Source organism: Grus americana, chromosome 2 (assembly GCF_028858705.1).
Source record: "Grus americana isolate bGruAme1 chromosome 2, bGruAme1.mat, whole genome shotgun sequence".
Classification (NCBI taxonomy): Eukaryota; Metazoa; Chordata; class Aves; order Gruiformes; family Gruidae; genus Grus; species Grus americana.
Window position 1 is genome coordinate 45,101,514 of NC_072853.1, and position 20,261 is coordinate 45,121,774.

The 20,261-nt window shown below is 35.6% G+C and overlaps 1 protein-coding gene across 8 annotated transcripts in view; it reads right to left on the reverse strand.

Annotated features, from left to right (window-relative positions):
- The window catches only part of SNTG1 (syntrophin gamma 1), a 367,033-nt gene that overhangs the window by 76,338 nt on the left and 270,434 nt on the right, over positions 1-20,261 (reverse strand). For all 8 annotated transcript variants that reach the window (XM_054817571.1, XM_054817569.1, XM_054817568.1 and 5 more), the window contains one exon: positions 5,695-5,733. In XM_054817571.1, the coding sequence (XP_054673546.1) occupies positions 5,695-5,733 (39 nt within the window). The remainder of the gene's footprint in view (positions 1-5,694; positions 5,734-20,261) is intronic.

Sequence of the window (20,261 nt, forward strand, 5' to 3'; positions counted from 1 at the left end):
CTACAGAGACAAGACAAATCTTTCAAAAATGCTCATGCTGCCTGTGGATAGAAGTGAAATAGTGTTCAACTTAAAGGATTAAAGCATTCTTCCCCATTATCCTTTTTTAGTGAATTCAGCCTTGATGAAAGGTGGAGGGTTATAGCCTTTGAATTCATCTTAATAGAGATGAGACATACAGCATGGGAAAAGAAAGTTTTAAATACATTGCTCTGCTAAGATATTCTATTCTCTGTTTCATGTGAAACCTTGAGACTTGACTTTGTGTAGTAAAGAAGCAAGAGGCTATTTATTGCATTTGTGAACACGTATGTGAACAGCCAGAACCCAATAAAATGGCAAATCAGCTCCCTGGGTTTGCCAGGGAATCTGCTTTGTACCACTAGCTTGTGGCGTAAAATAAGTTAAAAGTGCAATCAGAAAGTGACCACTTTCCCAACTGCAATTTATAAACATTGTAGTTACTTGTACATGTAGGGACAGGAGGAGGTGAACTGAAGGCCAGACTAAGATTTAGATCTAAACCTTGAATTCCACTGCGTAGCTAAAACAGATGTAACCAATTCATCCTCCTGGCATGGCAATCAGTAAATGCCAAATCCCAATAAAACCCAAAAAGCAAATGAAGGTTATAATGTGTAGTAAAATCTCCAGTAGCTGGAGGCAATACATTTGGTTTCCCAGCCTGAGAAGGATCAGATTTTGTAAGAAAGACTATCATCTAATGGTGCTTTCCCTAGATGCTATCAAATCCATTTTCAGCTGAGATCAGAACATTCACAAACTCATGGGGGCTAATGTAAAGACTGGGAATTGAAAAGGAACGGGCAGTGCTTGTCCTCGATACAACAGCACAGTTTATTAAAGTAGGGTGTGTTTTCCCATTGTTTGGAAAGGGTTAGCAGGGAAGTCGATGCCACCTTTCAGAACTCACCTGCCAAATGATGGCTCTCACAGGAGCTGACATTTGCTGTAATCAGTGTAACAGCTGAAGAGCAGTGATGAGCTCCAAGAAAAGGAAACATGCCTGTGTTTCCTCTCCCATCTTGGCTGATCAAATAGAGAAGCCTCTGGCTGAAACCTTGAAATGTTCTATTCTTTGTGCCTCTCTGCTATGAGGTCTTTATTGTTTTTCCTCTGGAATTATGGAAATTCTATCTATGACATAGTATTATTTTTAGTGCATATTTAAAATATGCATTATGTTTTCTTTTTTTTTTTGTCAACTACTTGCTGATGTTCTCTTAGAAGGTACTATATGTAGCCTGTGCATACAGTGCCTATATAGGAAATACAACCAATTTACTAATTTTTTAACACTTTCAAGTGTTCTTTTCATCATTGCCAGCTCAGAAAGGGGGAACTTTATTTCCACCTTCTCCTACAGTCTTCTTCAACAATATTTTGTCTGTGTGGTACTCTTCCAGCATTTTTTCATCATCTTTCCACCCCTATTAAATGCATTAATACCATTTGATGATCAGAGGGCTGGAGCACCTCTCCTGTGAGGACAGGCTGAGAGAGTTGGGGTTGCTCAGCCTGGAGAAGAGAAGGCTCCAGGGAGACCTTATAGCAGCCTTCCAGTTCCTGAAGGGGCCTACAGGAAAGCTGGAGAGGGACTGTTTACAAGGGTGTGTAGGGACAGGACAAGGGGTAATGGCCTTAAGCTGAAAAATATTGAGAAGAAATTCTTCACTGTGAGGGTGGTGAGGCACTGGAACAGGTTGCCCAGAGAAGTTGTGGATGGAAGTGTTCAAGGCCAGGTTGGATGGGGCTTTGGGCAACGTGGTCTAGTGGAGGGTGTCCCTGCCCATGGCAGGGGGGTTGGAACTAGATGATCTTTGAGGTCCCTTCCAACCCAAACCATTCTATGATTCTCAAAACTCTTATTGCTTCATGCTGTCCATATAATTATCACTTTCTTATCAATACTCATCACCTTTGAACTTTTAATTTCCAATAAATGTATCTTTTCTTTCTAATAATTTTCCAGACAAACCTACTTTCACAATTACTGCCTTAAAGGAAAGCTGCTACATTATGTACAGCCTTTTCTAATCACTTTTTCTCTTCTCTTTTTAACTTATTGCAACATTGAGACATTTGGATAACACTGTCGGTGTTACAGGAGCTTGCACATCTATATAGGTTCATTTGTTTCCTCATTGTAATACCAATGGACCTGGCTGTGCCAATATTTTCTTCTTCAAATCAAGAATATATTCATAAATGAATTCTAACTGAATTGGTTCCTTGACTCTAGTCTGACAACTGCCTTCCCCTCTTTACCTTTAACAACTAATTAAAATCCACATGTATATATGTACATACTGATGCATACATACATATTCATTTTTTATATATATATATATGCACATATATACACAAAAATTCTAAGTGAAAATAACCTTCAATTACCCTGCTAGTGCTTATAAAAAGCCCCATGGGTATTCATTAAGTGAAATTAAGTATGCTTTTCTTTTTTTTTTTTTAAGCATAATAAGATGAAGACTGCAGCCAAAAGATTAACTTGCAATGTTGCCACTGTTGATGGAAAATTCTGTGGAAAATTTTACTTAGATAGACAAAGGTATAAAACCCAAACCTCCACATACAATTTTGATACTAGTAATATCTAAATGTGAGAAAGATTTGAATCCCTTTAGTAACTGGATGTTTAGCAAAAGGACAATATTGGAGAGGAAATGTTAAATACTTAAATTTATTGGTGTTTATCAGGAATCTTTTAGATATACACAGAAGAAATGTAAAATATACTGTAGAAATTTTGTCACTGAGGAAGAACTGAAAAGCCACATGATCTTACAAACCTTTTCCACCTATATTGATTAAAGATGGTACTCTAAAAATTCTTAGTCAATAGATATTGTTCAGTAAACTAAGTTTGAAAATGTTTCATTATAGGTGCTTAGAAACTGTCAGAGTTTGTCTTACTACTGTTTTTTTATTGAACAAGATGCATAGGGCGTACAATAAGACATACAGGCATTTCCATCTAAACAGATAACATGCTTGTAGTTTGTACTAATCATTTTAGGCAAAATGCATGGTAAGAAAAAAATCTAGAAGTAAAATCCCAATCAGATTGACTTCAGAGTCCAGGGTCATGATGTGCTTGCAGAAAGAAGTTAAAACTAGCTATTCAACCTCTTAGACAGAAGTGTATTTTATTAAAATAAATACATAGATGACAAAAGTATTCCAGATGATAATTTAATGTTCCAATAAATAATGATGTGTTAATGTAATAAGTGAAAAGGCTTGTTCCTTCCCTGCATATCATGTTAATGTCTGCTGCATATCACAAGATAGAAATTAACCTTACATCTGTGTAGTCTTTTTGGACTTTTCTCAAAAATACCTTATTTAACTTATCTTTTGGTAATAATTCCTAGCTCCTTCTACAATAAAAAAATGCAACCTTCTTTACATAACGTAAACGCAAAAGGGAGTCTGTTTTTGAAATTAATGTTCCCTTAAATTTCAAGACATCCACAGATCAATAAACCTTTTTCTTTTCCAATATTTGATGGCAGTGAGACCTTTTCAGTCTCACTGCTCATCACATCAGCCTCTCTCTTTTCAGTTTGATCTTTTGGCTGACTTTCTTGAAATGCTCCACGGTAATTCTTTTGGAATGTAATGATTGATGTTGATGAGAGAAGAATGCACTAATTGTAGGCTGCCCTAACAGATACCATGACCAACAAGCCATTCAAGCCAAGAAAGTTATTTTTGTTTTCCACTGCAATTCTACTGAAGAGGAAAATGCCTTACTGACCATACATACCAAGAGTTCCAAACTAGCAGAGATCACTGAATCAATATGTTAGCCTGGTGGGACGTTATAACTGTTGTTTATATTGTTGTTATCTTTTTTTTTTTTTTTAGTAATAAAAGCAAAGAGATAAGCTCAGAATAAATCATAGTGAAAATGGAGCTCATTAACTATTTTTTGTTTACTAGGCATTTTGTCCTTCCTTCTTTTGAGATAGGAGCATTTCTTTGCCACTGCCAGCAATTGATGTTATAGAAACTGTTCTGAAAATGCCCAAATACAAGTGTTATCTTCAACTGCTGAATGTGACAAACCACTTCCTTTCTGTGACTTCAGGAAACAAGAGATGAAAGTATCTAAAAATCTGAGTAACTGTAGTGCTGATGAAGAAATGAGAACTAAGGGCAAATAAAAATGTATCTAATTGTTTATTATGTTTTATTTATTCTAACTTCATTTATACATACTTATATAGTTGTTGTTGGTTTTGTTGTTATTATTATTATCATTCATTTATTATGATTTGTGGACCTTCTCATTAAGCAAGCAGCAAACAAAATAGTAATACCCTCTCCCTTGTGGTTTACACTCAGCATAATTCCATATTAATAATTCCATATTAATGAAGTTGGACCAGAGATAGAGAACCAAGAAATATATTGACTGACTGAAGCTGTGGTGTAAGGGAGTTGAAAGCACTTTTCTTCCTCAAATCTGTCCTTTTGAAGGCAAGTTTACAGCTCAGTCCTGTACGTATTTCTCTCCTTCTACAAGGAAGTAAATTGTTCTTACGATGAATCACATTTCTGTGTTTCCTCTTACTGTAAGTTTCTTAAAAAGAAATCCCCATTATGTAATTGTGATACACAGCACATGCATACTTAATTTACTGGTTTAATTTACTAGACATGCACTCTGCCCACCACAAAATGGTCACATTTTTCAACTGTTGTTGTGCTATATCACAGAACAATTAATGGCATTACTGTAGTATGGGAATAGACTATTTTCCAAATTATTCTTTAGAGTGTACTGAGCTTTATCCTGAATATTTTTATTTATTCTTTTCTTACATAGTTTTCTAAAATACATGCTGATCCTTTTGATGAGGTATGGCTGTTGTCCATTTTTGCTGTGGTCTCTGGCAACTAGAACTTCAGAATTTCAGCTTTTAACTTTGAACTCGCCATAGATTTGCTTCTTTAAAAATAAAAATAAAATTAAAAAAAAAAAATGGAAAGAACAGATTTCTCAAGACATACAGCTCTATCCCTTAGTCCCATGGATCCAATAACCTGATACACAGTTGCAGAGAAGAGCAGCAATTGTGCAAGAAACCATCTCTATTCAAGGAATCTACCTCCCCTTTTATTAAGACATTGCAGTGCCTTCCAGTAATATGAGACTACCAATGGACGAACTTGGAAACAGATGATTCAGTTTGTTCCAAATTCTGCTTCCAGCCTGCTCCACTACATTGTGCAAATCTTATTTTGTTATGCCTTCATTTGGACAATAGAATTTATACATTTTTAAAATTTTAGAACATTGATGGATACTAGCTAATTCTGTAAAGCATAACAATCCCATTCCCCATTTTATAGTAAAATGGGTAAGATGCAATCTGAAGAAAACTTTTTATATATATATATATATATATATATATGCATGCATTAAACAGGTTCATTTGAAAACATTAGGCATGGTCTTACTTGACCAAACACTCCAGTTCCCTTTGACTTTAGAAAAAAATACCCATTTTGATCCAGTAAAGTACTCTTGAAAGAAAATCAAGTGAGAATTCTTAAGCTAGAATAATGCATAGCTACTATACAATTAAATGCAGTTGAAATGAGAATTATAAATGAAAAAACCTCAAATTTTCTTTTTCTTACCTGCTGGTTTACGGGAAAATTCCTGTTGATTTTTTTTATCTATAAAAATGAATAAAGAAATAGATTAATACTCAGTCATTAGAAGAAAAAACCCACAACATTGATTTTAGAGACATATATTAGACACTTCCAAAAGAAAAGAAAAGAAAAGAAAAGAAAAGAAAAGAAAAGAAAAGAAAAGAAAAAAGAAAAGATCCTGTAGTAAAGGGAGCTTTCTGACACAAAAGTGTCCAATACAAGGAGAATTAAGCATGGAACTTACCCATTCTTGTCATTAGTAGAATAAAAATGTTCTTTTTTTTTTTTAAGCATACGCTCTGAAAGCTTTTGAGCAAACCTAGTAAATCTACCACGTGCATTCATGACAGATACTTAATACCTAGAATATATTTTTTGCTCTCTTATGTTAACTTTTCACAATTGTTTTTGTAGCTATGGGTAGATGAGTAAAACACATCTTTAAAATAAAGACATCATCAACTGGGAATCAATTGTATAGTCCTGAAACCACAAATGTAACATTTACACTGCTTCAACTAAAGGTATGATATCTATTTACAGTATCATCTCTAAACAACTACATGCAGAGATGTGAGCGGCACTGTGTTTTTCAGACTTTAAGAACAGACTGTTTGCTGCAGTGGTAACCTCTTTGCATTCTTCATGCAAATACTGAGCAAGTCTGGAAGTCTGTCACTGACATCCCACAGTTTCGCTATCAATAATTCTCATTGTCAAGAACATGCTGGCAAACAATTTCAGTTGGTTTTCAAATGTATCATGAATCAAAAGTGTCAGAAGAACATTTGCAGCTTCCCTTCTTGGATGTGCATCAGCTTCAGTTTCCTCCTTTCTTCAATGTAAAAGTTAAAGGGAAGCATTAGAGGAGCTAGGACATTTGGTGGACAAAGTATTAAAATATAATGAACCCATACTTTATAAGATACCAATGACCTTACATGATTTCTTAAAAGAAGAGATGGATGAAAAACACAGGTTTTTGACAGAAAAAAAGTGATATCAAGATTTTTGAGATTTATTCCTAAATCTGACATGAAATACTCCAGTATGATAAATCACTGTGTTAGTAAGGGCTATTAAAATCCTTCTCAAAACTGTGTATTTCCTTCTAGTTTAAGCAAAGATTACAGCCAACACTGTGAAAAATTTAAGTTATGAAAGAACATTGTTAAGAAAAAGAGATTTTACTATTTTAAACAAAATACTGAAAATATCTCTTTAGAGGCAATTTACAATTACATATTAAATACTTTGATTGTATTTTTGTTTACTTCCTATAGAGAGATTAATTTTTTTAACAGAAATAAAGTACCTTAGGAGCCTCGTGTACTTTTAAATGTTCTTGGGAAATGTAAATAAATGATTCAAACATCTTTTTCTCAGTCACAAATTTCCAGGTCATTTTTAAAGTACAATCTAAGCACCTGCATTGCATAGTTGTTTTAAGTGTTGTAACTTCGATGAATTAAAACACTCATGTTTATCTGTCAGGTAATATGGTGATGATTTATTGAAATGCATTATTTTTAATTACAGTATAATTTGCAAACTGCATCATAGGTGTTCAGTTCTACCTAAAAATTGTTAAGTGTGATTAGTTTTAGGAACACCCTAAATGTTTATCATTCACATGCATAAATATTGGCTTTTAACACAAAAACCAAAGAAGTTCTAAAATTAGGCAGCAGAAGTCACTGATCTTTAAGACCATGAGACATTGACTTGAGAACATGGAAAGAAAAATGTTAGCCAACATTGTTCTTCCCAGCATGTTACAAAATACACTGAGTAAAATTTAATCTGCAGATGATCCAGATCCACCAATCCTTAAGAATCAAAATCTAAATGTAAACATTTTTCACAAATGAAGAGAAAAAAAATATCTTCTCTTACTTGATAGATTATCTAAAAGATAAATGTTCCTTCTGTCTTCCATAACATTACTGAACTTATTGTAATACTATTATTTATTAAGTGCAATCACAGCACACAACACTATGTTACTGACGCAAATGAATAACATTTGTTTTCATCAGAGGACACCAGTACGATACACTGGAAACATATATGCACATAAGATTTTTAAATAAAACACCCTGGCAGATACTACAGTAAGAAAGGCAGGCAGGCACTCTGTGAACATTCTTTGGAAAGATGTGTTTATCCAGAGCAATAAAAAATCAGGAGTATCACAAAAGGAGACAAAAGAAGAAGCTAGTAAACAAATTCTGTTCTGAAGGCAAAGATGCAAGAAGCATTATGAAAGCTGAACTGAAGCTAGTAGGAACTACCTACTTCATGTTAAAAAAAAACAGGTGCTGAGGGGTGAAATTCTATTCTTGTTCAACTTCCATTAATGCAGATTAGGAAAAAAGATCTAAGACACCGTAGTCATAATTCAGGAAGTCCCTTATCAGCTGACTGAAGAAGTTCCAAAGTAGCAGCTGACTGGAAAGACAAAGGGAAATATAACTATACTTTTGCTATTGCAAGACACAGGACTAGATGGATCATTGTTCTGGTTCATTAGCACTTATACTTCTTGTGGATCATCTTAATCCATCTGGAAACCAAAAGTTTTCCTTTGAATCCTACATATAGGCAGAGAAAGAAAGGCCTGAGATAGTATTGAGGTCTCATCTGGAAAGTAGTCCTACAATTCTACAAGCTTCCTTTCAAATTCTTGTTCTGACTACCTTTGTAGTAGCCCATTGTATGAAGTATACGGAGAGCTTGCATGTTTTGGTGAGCTTCCGTACATGCAGATACTTAATCTGGCTGACTGCAGTTAAAGACAATAAAAAATTATTCTATAAATACATTAACAACAAAAGGAGGACTAAGGAAAATCTCCATCCTTTACTGGATGCAGGGAGAAACAGTGACAAAGGATGAGGAAAAGGCTGAGGTACTTAATGCCTTCTTTGCCTCAGTCTTTAGCAGTAAGACCAGTTGTTCTCCGGGTACCCAGCCCCCTGAGCTGGAAGACAGGGACAGGGAGCAGAATGAAGCCCCCATGATCCAAGGGGAAATGTTTAGCATCCTGCTACACCACTTAGATACACACAGGTCTATGGGGCTGGATGGAATCCACCCAAGGGCGCTGAGGGAGCTGGCAGAAGTGCTCACCAAGCCACTTTCCATCACTTATCAGCAGTCCTGGCTAACTGGGGAGGTCTCAGTTGACTGGAGGTTAGCCAATGTGATGCCCATCTTCAGGAAGGGCCAGATGGAGGATCTGGGGAACTACAGGCCTGTCAGTCTGACCTTGGTGCAGATTATCTTGAGTATTATCATGCGGCACATACAGGACAACCAGGTGATCAGGCCCAGGCAGCATGGATTTATGAAAGGCAGGTCCTGCTTGACTAACCTGATCTCCTTCTATGGCAAGGTGACTTGCTTAGTGGATGAGGGAAAGGCTGTGGACGTTGTCTACCTGGACTTTAGTAAAGCCTTTGACAGAGTTTCCCACAGCATTCTCTTGGAGAAACTGGCTGCTTATGGCTTGGATGGGCATATGCTTCACTGGGTGAAAAACTGGCTGGATGGCCAGGCCCAAAGAGTTGTGATGAACAGAGTTAAATCCAGTTGGTGGCTGGTCACAAGTGGTGTTTCCCAGGGCTCAGTACTGGGGTCAGTTCTCTTTAGTATCTTCATCAATGATCTGGACAAGGGGATCGAGTGCAACCTCAGTGAGTTTGCAGACAACACCAAGTTGTGAAGGAGTGTTGATCTGCTTGAGGGTAGGAAGGCTCTACAGAGGGATCTGGACAGGCTGGGTTGATGACCTGAGGTCAACTGTATGAGGTGCAACAAGGCCCATTGCCAGGTCCTGCACTTAGGTCACAACAACCCCATGCAATGCTGCAGGCTTGGGGAAGAGTGGCTGGAAAAGGACCTGGGGGTGTTGGCTGACAGTCAGCTGAATATGAGGCAGAAGTGTGTCCAGGTGGCAGAGAAGGCCAACAGCATCCTGGCTTGTATCAGAAACAGGGTGGTCAGCAGGACTAGGGAAGTGATCATCCCCCTGGACTCAGCACTGGTGAGGCCGCACCTCGAGTGCTGTGTTCAGTTTTGGGCCCCTCACTACAAGAAGGATATTGAGGAGCTGGAATTGTGTCCAAAGAAGGGCAACGAAGCTGGTGAAGGGTCTAGAGCACAAGTGTTATGAGGAGCAGCTGAGGGAACTGGGGTTGTTTAGCCTGGAGAAAAGGAGGCTGAGGGGAGACCTGATCGCTCTCTACAACTCCCTGAAAGGAGGTTGTGGCCAGGTGGGTGTTGGTCTCTTCTCCCAAGTAACAAGTGATAGGACAAGAGGAAATGGCCTCGAGTTGTGCCAGGGGAGGTTTAGATTGGATATTAGGAAAAATTTCTTCACCGAAAGGGTTGTCAATCATTGGAACAGGTTGCCCAGGGAAGTGGTTGAGTCACTGGAGGTATCTAAAAGGCACGTAGATGTGGTGCTTAGGGACATGGTTTAGTGGTGGGCTTGGCAGTGCTGGATTAATGGTTGGACTTGATGATCTTAAAGGTATTTTCCAACCAAAATAATTCTAGGATTCTATTCTATGATTTTATATTTGAGAAATAATTTTGGAGACAACAAAGGATGGCTAGTAGGAATCAGGAATGCTCCCCCGAAAAACAAAATAGTTGAATACAAATAATTCCTAACAGATGTCTTGAACTGATGTATGGAAAGAAAAGATTTGTATATTTAGAGTTCTTATCAATTTTTGGCATGTAAGAGCACTATTGAAGGACAAATGGCCATATGAACTATGATCACAAACCTGCATACCATCAAACTTCTTTCATATACTTTCTCGAAGGATTCAGTGATGCATTGAACACTACTAGCACAGCAGTAACAGATGGATATTACAAAGAAATACCAGATTTGTGCCTATTACATGGAAGTATAGTGGGACCCCTAAGGACAAAAGCACAAAACCTAGTCTTCTCACATCTGTGATGCTCCAATAGTAGGACTGCAATTACTTTTCCTTAAATTAAAATTTAAAAAAAGGTTCATTTAGCAGATGAGTGACTTCATTTAATCCTGCAATATTTAACACCTATTCCTAAGTTTGAACATTACCTTAATGATAATATTGCTATTGTGCTTCTTTAAAGAAGGTACTTGTGTTACAAACAACACAGTTTCACAACAGTGAATCTCCATAATTAAAATATCAGCAGCAACATGCATATTATTAAAGAGACAATGGTAACAACTGAAAGCCAGTGCCTGAAAAAGCTTTTATGGTCCCATCTGAAAGTGAGAAACATACGTCTGTCTAATGAAGATTTACTAGAAAGACTGTGAACAATAAAAATCGAAAAAATACAAAAAAAAAAATGACCCAGAAGGAGATATAAGAAGTATTGCTTCAGATAATGAAATGCAAGTGGATAATTGTGTTTACATTATAATAGTGGTTGCTCATTACTGCAGTATCAATCACACTAAGAATAAAAAAGCTGGTGTAGGTAATCATCAGTAAAACATCTACTCACAAAATAGTGAAATATATTCCTGAGTTCCTCTTTCACTTGCAATTTAAAACAATTTTACTATCCACTAAAGAAAAACAGTTTGCAATGGAAATCCATCTAAATGCTTCACAGGTATTCAAATCCATTTTACTTCTTGTTAAGAAAACATACCTAGATTACTGAGTAAAGATGTAGTGTACCTAGCAACTATCAATCCAGTCTTCCTTTGAAGATATCACGGACTTCCATCTGAAATATAACTATTACAGATTTGCCTAGCTAATATTTTTAAAATTATGAATTCTAAGTCACTTGTATTCAAAATACTTTAAATATAAACTTTATATATGTTCTATAGCTGGAAACTAGATTCTAGAAGCTTTCAGAGGCCTCCAGAATTTTTCTCTGAATTCTCAACATTCAAGGAAAGTTTTGTTGAAATTTCACCCTATTTTTCAATAATGTTTTACTTAGCTGTTGCTATATACATTGCTCTACGCAATAGTGATTAGGACTTATGTTGAAATAAATTCTAAAATTTCAGGACTCTCACTGTTAAAAGAAAGATACAACAGGGAAACAAGTTTAATAGTTGGAAGATAATGCTTGGCACTAGAAATGTACTATTCGTTTCCACAGACTATCATTGACTTACTGTGGGATCCTAAATTTCCAAACTTCACTACATGAGTTAGTTTAAAATAACATGCTTCAGTGATTATACTTTAGTTTAGTTTGACTGAGAACACAGCAAAATAATATTTAAAGTTCAGAATATGGTAGGAGTAGCAAGTCATAATGACTGGTTTAATAGATGACAAAATGCAAAAGAAGCAATTCTATCCTCAGAATGATTCTAGATCAAAACACCAACACCCTGGAGCTTCAAGATATTTACACTTGTTGAAAGAAGGAGGTTAAAGCAAAGCAAAGAACCAGATTTTGAAGTACGAACACAGTGAAGAAAACCCTGGCTAACTCTCCTTCACAAAATCATGGCAGTAATACACATCTGTCTGTACAATAACCCATGAGATATGCTTGAATATACAAACTATTGAAGAGGAAAATAATCTTATTAACAAGTGTGCTATATATGATTAAGAAATGCCATTTATTTAGTCAGATTTTTTTTGGAGGTGAAATAATTTTTTTCAAAGCTGATATATAGTTTACAAGGGTAAATGTAGTACGCAAGACTGATGTTTAATGCATATAATTTTTGTGCTTGTTATGCAACTTGGATGATGATAAGAAAGTACACATATAGAAAAAAACAAGTCTGTTTTTGTCGTTTGGAAAGCATTTATGCTATAATCTTGGTACTTCATAGCAGCTAATAAGGGAATTAAAGTCATGAAGGAAAAATCAAATAAAAAAATGAATACGTACTGTATGTACCTAGTGTAAGAGTGACACAGCACTTGAGGTGATGTGACAAGGATGGGTTTAAATGGGAATAATTATCTAAACTCAGACAATCAATCAAATGGTTGATTATCTGGTTTAGATGGTTAACAGGTCTGCAGCTCTTAGCCCCTCTGTCCACCAGTTATTACTGCAGAATAAGCAACCCCATGTCATTCTTCCAGCAGAAACCAGATTATTAAATTTTTAAAAATTTGTCTATAAGTCTCTCCTGGTCTAAAACATCAGATTTCATACTTTCTGATTTCTCAAGGAAATTAAATTATGTAGATAACTCCAATATCAATTTTACTTTTCACTTACAATTTAATTACAACATAACATTTAGACAATACAATATCTAGTATATAGTATTTACCTTTAGAAGTTTTCACACAATGCCAAAGCAATGGAGGAAACACTTTAGTCTAATGGTAGCCATAGTTTGTCTTACTATAGCATTTCTGAATGTAGTTGCAAGCACTGATATGAATATGTTCATTCTATGATAATACAAATGAAAAGAAATATATGGCTGAAAAACAACTCAGTAGATCAAAGTTGTCTGCCCAACCCATTTGTACAGTTCTGCCATGATGGCACTCTCAATGCTTTATGAGTCAATCTATTAGCAAGTACAGCTCTACTTAGCATCGGAAGTTTTCTTTATATCAAAACAGACTCTGGTTGCAATTTAAGCCCATTACTTCTCATGTAATCCATCACAGAAACAAAGAAGAAACTGCCTGCTCTTTGTGTACTTTTTCTAAAGTTGAAACATTCTTTTCTTCAGGCTAAGCAGTTCCATTTTCCTTGCAAGTTCATGCTATTGTCAAAGAAGCCAAAGTCCTCTTTGGTCACACTGCTTCTGCATATGAGCATTGTAGGACACATTTTTCCTGCATGACCAGGAGGACTGACTAGCACATTACAACACCTCTGACCCTTCAGTCTCCCTCCACGGGTCTCGTAGTCACTTTTGATCTGCTTAGAGTCACAGTGAAATTGGTCATGCCCACATGAATGAGCAGTCCCAGTTAATTGTCATTTGGCTACATGGCTTTGGCAACATCCCTCAGATTTAAGCTCCTGGGAGACAGAAGGCTTCCTACAATGTTAGGTTCAGTTAGGTCACTAGACCGAATTTTTCATCACACACAGGAGTGAGTCACTCATGACCAATACATCTCTTCCTCATGGGAAGGGTGATCATTAATCTCACAGCTTTTCCAGCCTGCCAGGTTTTCATTTTATTTTTTCTCCACTCTGTCATTAGGCTTGAAATTTCAGTTACTGCGGGCAGCGTTGCAATGCATCACTGCCTGAGAAGGGACCATTTCTCTACGAAGATGACCTGTGAGTAGAAACCTCTTGTTAGCGAGGTTTTCCTCATTCACAGGAGGTGCTATTGTAGATCTTCCTGGCCTGTGGCAAATCATCTTATCCACACTCTCCGATTCCACATTTCACTAAGTTTGGCAGCTTTCTTATGTAATTTCTCTGCCTACTTAAGAGATTTCACTAGCAGGTATGTTCCAATTGAGGCATCCTCCTCCCTCTTCAGCCTTCTTTGGGAAAGGAACTGCAAACCATAACTCTTACAAATTCAGTTTAAGATTTGGATTGAGACATCTATAGTTTTGGTTCCCATCTAAAGTCTCTATTTGCACCATTAGCAGGTGCTGGAAGAAAAATACCTCATAACAGAATTTATATTCTCATCATCAGTATATGGTATACTTGTTGAAGCTCATTACTTTCCTCGTTTTCCTTCCCCTAAAAGTCCTGTTCACAGCTTCTGAGTGGCTTCTTTACTCAGTTATAAGGCTTCTTGCCTTTTAGGTCCCTCTTGCCAACCCGGTCTTTTCACTTTGACTTGGCTGAAAGAGAATGAGACAGTTTGTTGAAGACTGCAGCTAAACCTATTTTGTTCCTATGCTCAGCCTATCAGCAGGCTTCTGACCTTGCCCGTGAAGAGTTCACAGTTTGCCAAGGTTTGCATTATTTCAGAACTCCTCGCTTTGGTAGAGATAACAACATTTACAGTTCACACTCTGGCATTTAATAAGACAAAGTGGGTAGTAAAATGGCAGAAGAAATGGGTATTTTTACACGATTATATATAACGCATGAGACAATTAACCCTCTTGACAGAACCTAATGCCTTGTAGAAATGTAGCTAGTGATTTTTAAAATACATTTACTACTTATACCATAGCATATCAGTCTAAATGAACTCCTGCTGGCAAAGTTCAATAAATTGGCCAGTTGCCAGCGGCATAGACAAACACCTTTACCTGAGGCAACGAAGCTAAAGAAGCTTCCTGTAGTCTTTACAAGTATTATATCTTCCACCACCCCATCACCAACCCAAGTTTGTTTAATTTGAGCGGATTAAAAATAAAATTATAGGAACGCCTAGTCTTTGTTGTGTTGTGTCACATTTCACTTTTTTTGTCTAAAAGAATTACACACTTTTATTCTCTTGGAGCTCTCAGGAAGAACAGCAATATTTATGAGACAATTTGGCTGACAGCACCAGATAACAAACTGCTTGTGAGCAAGCTAAAAAAAATCACCTGGTATTACATTACTTAAATAATTTGGTTGACATAATATGAAATAGCTTCTGAGACATTAGGTTCACATGGTAATGAACTAGGTATTAATAAAATTGCTAAAGCTGATACTAAAAATAAAAAATTAAATATTTTCATATGTCACTGTGAGATAGGTATAAAAAACTTAGTTTTTCAGTACTTGTTTCTGCTGAAAGCTCACCATTCATCTGTATAAGTAATAGTTTTAAATTTCACTTGAAACACTACAAAAGTACTTTGTAGTACTTTTATGTTTAAAGGTCACGTCCTTATATTTTGTAAAATACTTCTGGTCCCTCCTCCCTACACACAATGTACTCTGCACTCGGATTAATCACATACTCACTCTAGCACTGTATTCAGTTATATTCTGAGCTGTTTTCAATGAGAAACCCTTTTGCAATAAAGCTTCTGCACTACCATAAGTAGGCAAGACCAGACTCTCCTTAACTTTCTTTCTCTTAAGCTACTGAGCCATTAGCTTGAAAAGTCTTGAATTTAGTTCCCTTCTAGAGAATGCAGTTCCTTTTACTTATCTCTAATTTCACCTCATAGCTAAGAATTTATTATAAAATACTAAGCAAAAGTCCTTATAAATATGGATTTTCTCAAGTATCTTCTGGTATTTATGAAAAGGAATGCTCAAATACGGAGCAATATGGTCATATACAAGCGTAAAAAGCATGTATCTGTGGAACCACGGCTGAAAGGCAGGCCAAGGGGCAGAATACGTCAAAGTACCAAAAAGGGTAGGGTATAATTATTTGCTGAAACTGATTAATTTTCAAGCTTAGACTTTTTTTTTTTTTTTTTAAGAAGTGTGTTAAATACTGAACTACGTTTGAGGACTATTTCAATTTTGGCGACAATAATGTTAAATTGACATAGTAATAGTAGATGGTATATTTTTCATGCCTTGGATATGACCTTGTAATTCTTAAACAGGAAAGTTTTGAATAAGTAAGAATTAACAGAATTTTCTGAAACCTCTCATGAATTGCCAATTTCTTGGCATTAAGAATGACTAAGACAAGCACTGAGGATACTACAAGTAAATTTAAAGATTACTTTTGCTTTAATGTGCATTTCAGACTTGCCTATGAGAAAACTATGAACTTTTATTGAATTTCACTGCATTGTACTAGGCTAAATATCATCTTTGAAAATCATTTTTCAACAGAGAAAAAAAAGTAAAACAAATTTCAAATCCATTTAAAATGACATATTTCTGCATGAGTGAGAGTTGTCAGATGGTATCTAAAGTTCAAGAAACACTTTAAAGATCTTTTATTGAAAGTGCATCTGTGTCAACAGATTTCAGAACAGCAACTCACTAATTGCATTTCAACAGTAAAAGAGATTGTTTAGTCAAAAATATAGATTTTTGTTATATCAATAGTTCTCATAGTCCAAAGGAAAACATGATGTCATAAGTTAATAAATGCAAATAATAGCATTTCATCTTTTCCAGATATCAACATGTGTCCAGTTCTCTAAGTTTCAACAATAAAAAACAATATCAAAGGAAGAATCATCCTTATGACATTTAAATTATCTGAATAAATTAAACAAATGATTTATTTTTACATAATGCCTTCTCTAGTTATTAGTGAAGTTTTTGTTATCAATCATGGGCATTATCTTTCCTGAAAGAAAAAGGCATTGCACACGCATGCTCACAGAATTGCTACAGCACTATAGTTAAAAGAAAAATCAGGAAACACATTATTCATCAAAGATATAATGAACCATGAAGACAGCGCATGAGTAGAAGAACACAAAAGCTGTAATTTACAAGTGAAATGCATATGTCAAGCTGCAGCCAAAACAGAAGATGTATAATGAATGATATGTGGTTACACTGTTATATATTGTCACAATGTGGGAACTAGCTGTATAAACTTACATTATTATAATAACACTTAAAACAGTAATATATATCAGAATGGTGTGTTATTTGGAGAATTTAGAACTAAACAAAGCAATTAAATATCTGAATAATATCATGCATATTCATAAAGCATAGGCTGCTGTGAGATCATAAGCTCAAAGCCCAAGAAGAAAAAAAATCCCAAAAATGAATGAAGGCTGCAAATCCTATATCAAATATAGAATTACTCTTTCACTATGAGTGCTAACTTTTCTTAGTAGTAATTAGGTGATATGGTTTGCAAAAGATTTAATTTTGAACTGGTCATGACTGAAAAATATAGTAATGAAATTAAGTCATAGCTATATAAAGACAGTTTTTACCCTGAAACCATATTCATTGGGTGTTCTAAGCCACACAAAGTTTATCATTTCTACTTTAAAATTGTTTATTTCATCTAGAAAATTTCTGTACTCAGCAAATGGATTTAGACCAGAAGTTCAATCTTTTGTAGTTTATGAGTAATGTAATTAGCACACAGTTGGAATTATAGAGAATGTGTATATTTAAAACTCCTCATTAATGTATAACTAGTCCTCTTGACTGTTTTCTAACATGTTCTGACATTATTCAAGATTGCGTCACACTTATAAATGGTGACAATCATCTGTTTACAACTGACCCCTTCGGTAAATTCTGATCCAAAAGAGCATTCAGTACTCTGACTTTCTTGTTATCGTCTACCAATAAGTTTCTTTCCAATATGCAGTGAACCAACTTGGCCTCTCTGTTATCACTGGTGTATGGCAAAACTCCTTCTTTTCACCCTTACTGCTTCCCAGCTGAGGAAATCACATCCAGTCCTACCACCTTTCTGGTTTTACATACTCATGCGATACTTCCTAAGCCCACTGTTAGTAACAAATTCCACTCTGCTGTCTTTCCTTTGTTTGAGGTTAATGAAGAGTTCATCATTTAGCCATGTTCCTTCTTACACTTTCTCTTCTTTCCAGTAGACTACTAGAGTATGGATCTTACAGAAAATATGACTATCTATTGATTTTTGATTATACAAATATGCATATATGAAAATGTAAAAAAAGTTCTTCAGTACTGGTAACACTGTACTGGTAAACTCCCCTGTGCTCTATTACTACTGAAAATATAGTAGTAAACAGAACAACAGAGACAAACAATATCAAGAACTGCTAAGACACTGATGACAGACTGTTAAAAAGAGTGGTGCTGTTGAAAATAATCCCATTTTTAGTATTAACTTATCTTGTCCTCTACTGCTTGGGATAAAAGACACCATTATGCAAAAATGTACGATTTTTTTTAAGCTGAAAGGTTTCTGGAGCTAAAGGTTTCTTGTCTTTTCAAATACAAAACAAAAACCCATGCCCCTGAGCTGTAGTTCTGATCAGATAAAAACAACATGGCCAGTGGAGCTACACAGACCAGTAATGCGGCCAGTTGATTTTTTTATTATTTGCTGATGACTTGGACAAGATGCAAACTGCCTTCTGAAGTCACTCCATTGTAAAGAATGAATGGTATTATAACCAGGAGCAAGTGGGAAGTTTCTGTGAGTCTGTCTTTAGGGTTAAAAAAAAAAGTAACCATAAAATGCATAAGCTGTGACTTGTTGTGATTTGTTCCATGAATTTACAAAGGTAATGCTAAGTGGGGTTTGGATCAGAAGACTAAACAGAGGTCAGACAGCTATAATTGCTTTAAGCTAGGTTTGGTCTGCAACCTATCCAGCTATGTAAATGGCAACTTAATTTACTGGTAGAACCATCAGCAAACTTCAGAGAGTTCTAGTTCGTATCTAAATCTAGGGATTATTCTTTTTTTATTCAAATTACATACTATATTTTCCTGACTTCTGCTCATTACATTTTGAGATGAAAATGCTATTTATGGTTACTGTTTGGTAAATAAATGTGCTAATCTCCATACTGCTGCAGCAAGAGTAGCTAGCTTAATTAAGGTGCAGGCATACTTTGCTAAATAGTCAGGAGAGTTATACTATCTTGTTAGGCAAATAATTTTAAAAATTATCTGTTTAAAACTGCTCGTGAAGAGCCTTTTAGAATTTTGTTTGCTACAGTATTTTAAAATTTATAGATTATGTTTATACAGCAATATCAAGATCCATTTATGCTAATCTGGTGCAAAAATTCTGATGTTAAACATGCATACAGACTATAATTTATCGATTATTTAAAGACAAACTGAAAAAGAATGTTTAGCTCCACAACTCCATAGGGGTTGTGTCAGTCTAAGGACATATTGCTTCTTGTGAAACACCCTATTTATGTTTTAAAAAACCTAACCTTTAAAATCAATATTGCTACTGAAACAAAATGAGGCAAAAATTTAAATAGGATGCACAGAATATTAAAATATAAGTTTATGAGCAGCCTGTGTTTTTGTGCCTGGCAAAGAACAAAACAAGTAGTAAAATAATATATTCACTGCCTCTAGCAAGTGCATCATATAAAAGTATGTAGAGTTGAATGACACTGCTCACTGCTGAAAGCCCAAAAATCTATGTAGTCATTGCTCACTTGCATAATATTCAGTAATTATAAAGTTAATGTCCTTCAAGATTTGCTTCATATTTTCATTTGCATTTCCGTGACTCCTCTTACAATAATAAACTTCAAGAGTTTCTTTTCAGACATCTGGAGTATCTCAGGAAAACTTAGAGGAGAAAAATCTTTGTGACAGCTCAGAATACTTCATGGAAGTAACTAATAACATTAGGATGGCAAAAAGGGAATCTGAAACGGTAAAACAAGTGTCTGAATATCAGTTTCTTTTGTCTCTTTGGCAGTACCTTTCTTCGTGAAAGGTTCTGATTAAAATGATACTCACAAATCCATGGACATTTTCCAATAAAATCAACCTTACTAAAGGTTTGTAGGATTAAACTTTTCATTTATTCTCCCTTCTAGAGCGAGTTTAGACTATTTGATCAGTTTGCTTCCATAATGTTTTAATTACCTCCCTCCTCTTCCATGAGTGGGAACCCTCAGTTTATCCTTCCCATAATGCACATATGAGAAAAGGAATATTTTCTTCTTTCTGAATAGAATAATAAAGCAACACAATGGATGCTAGTTCTTCTAAATCTACACAGCAACTGTAGGTTGGTA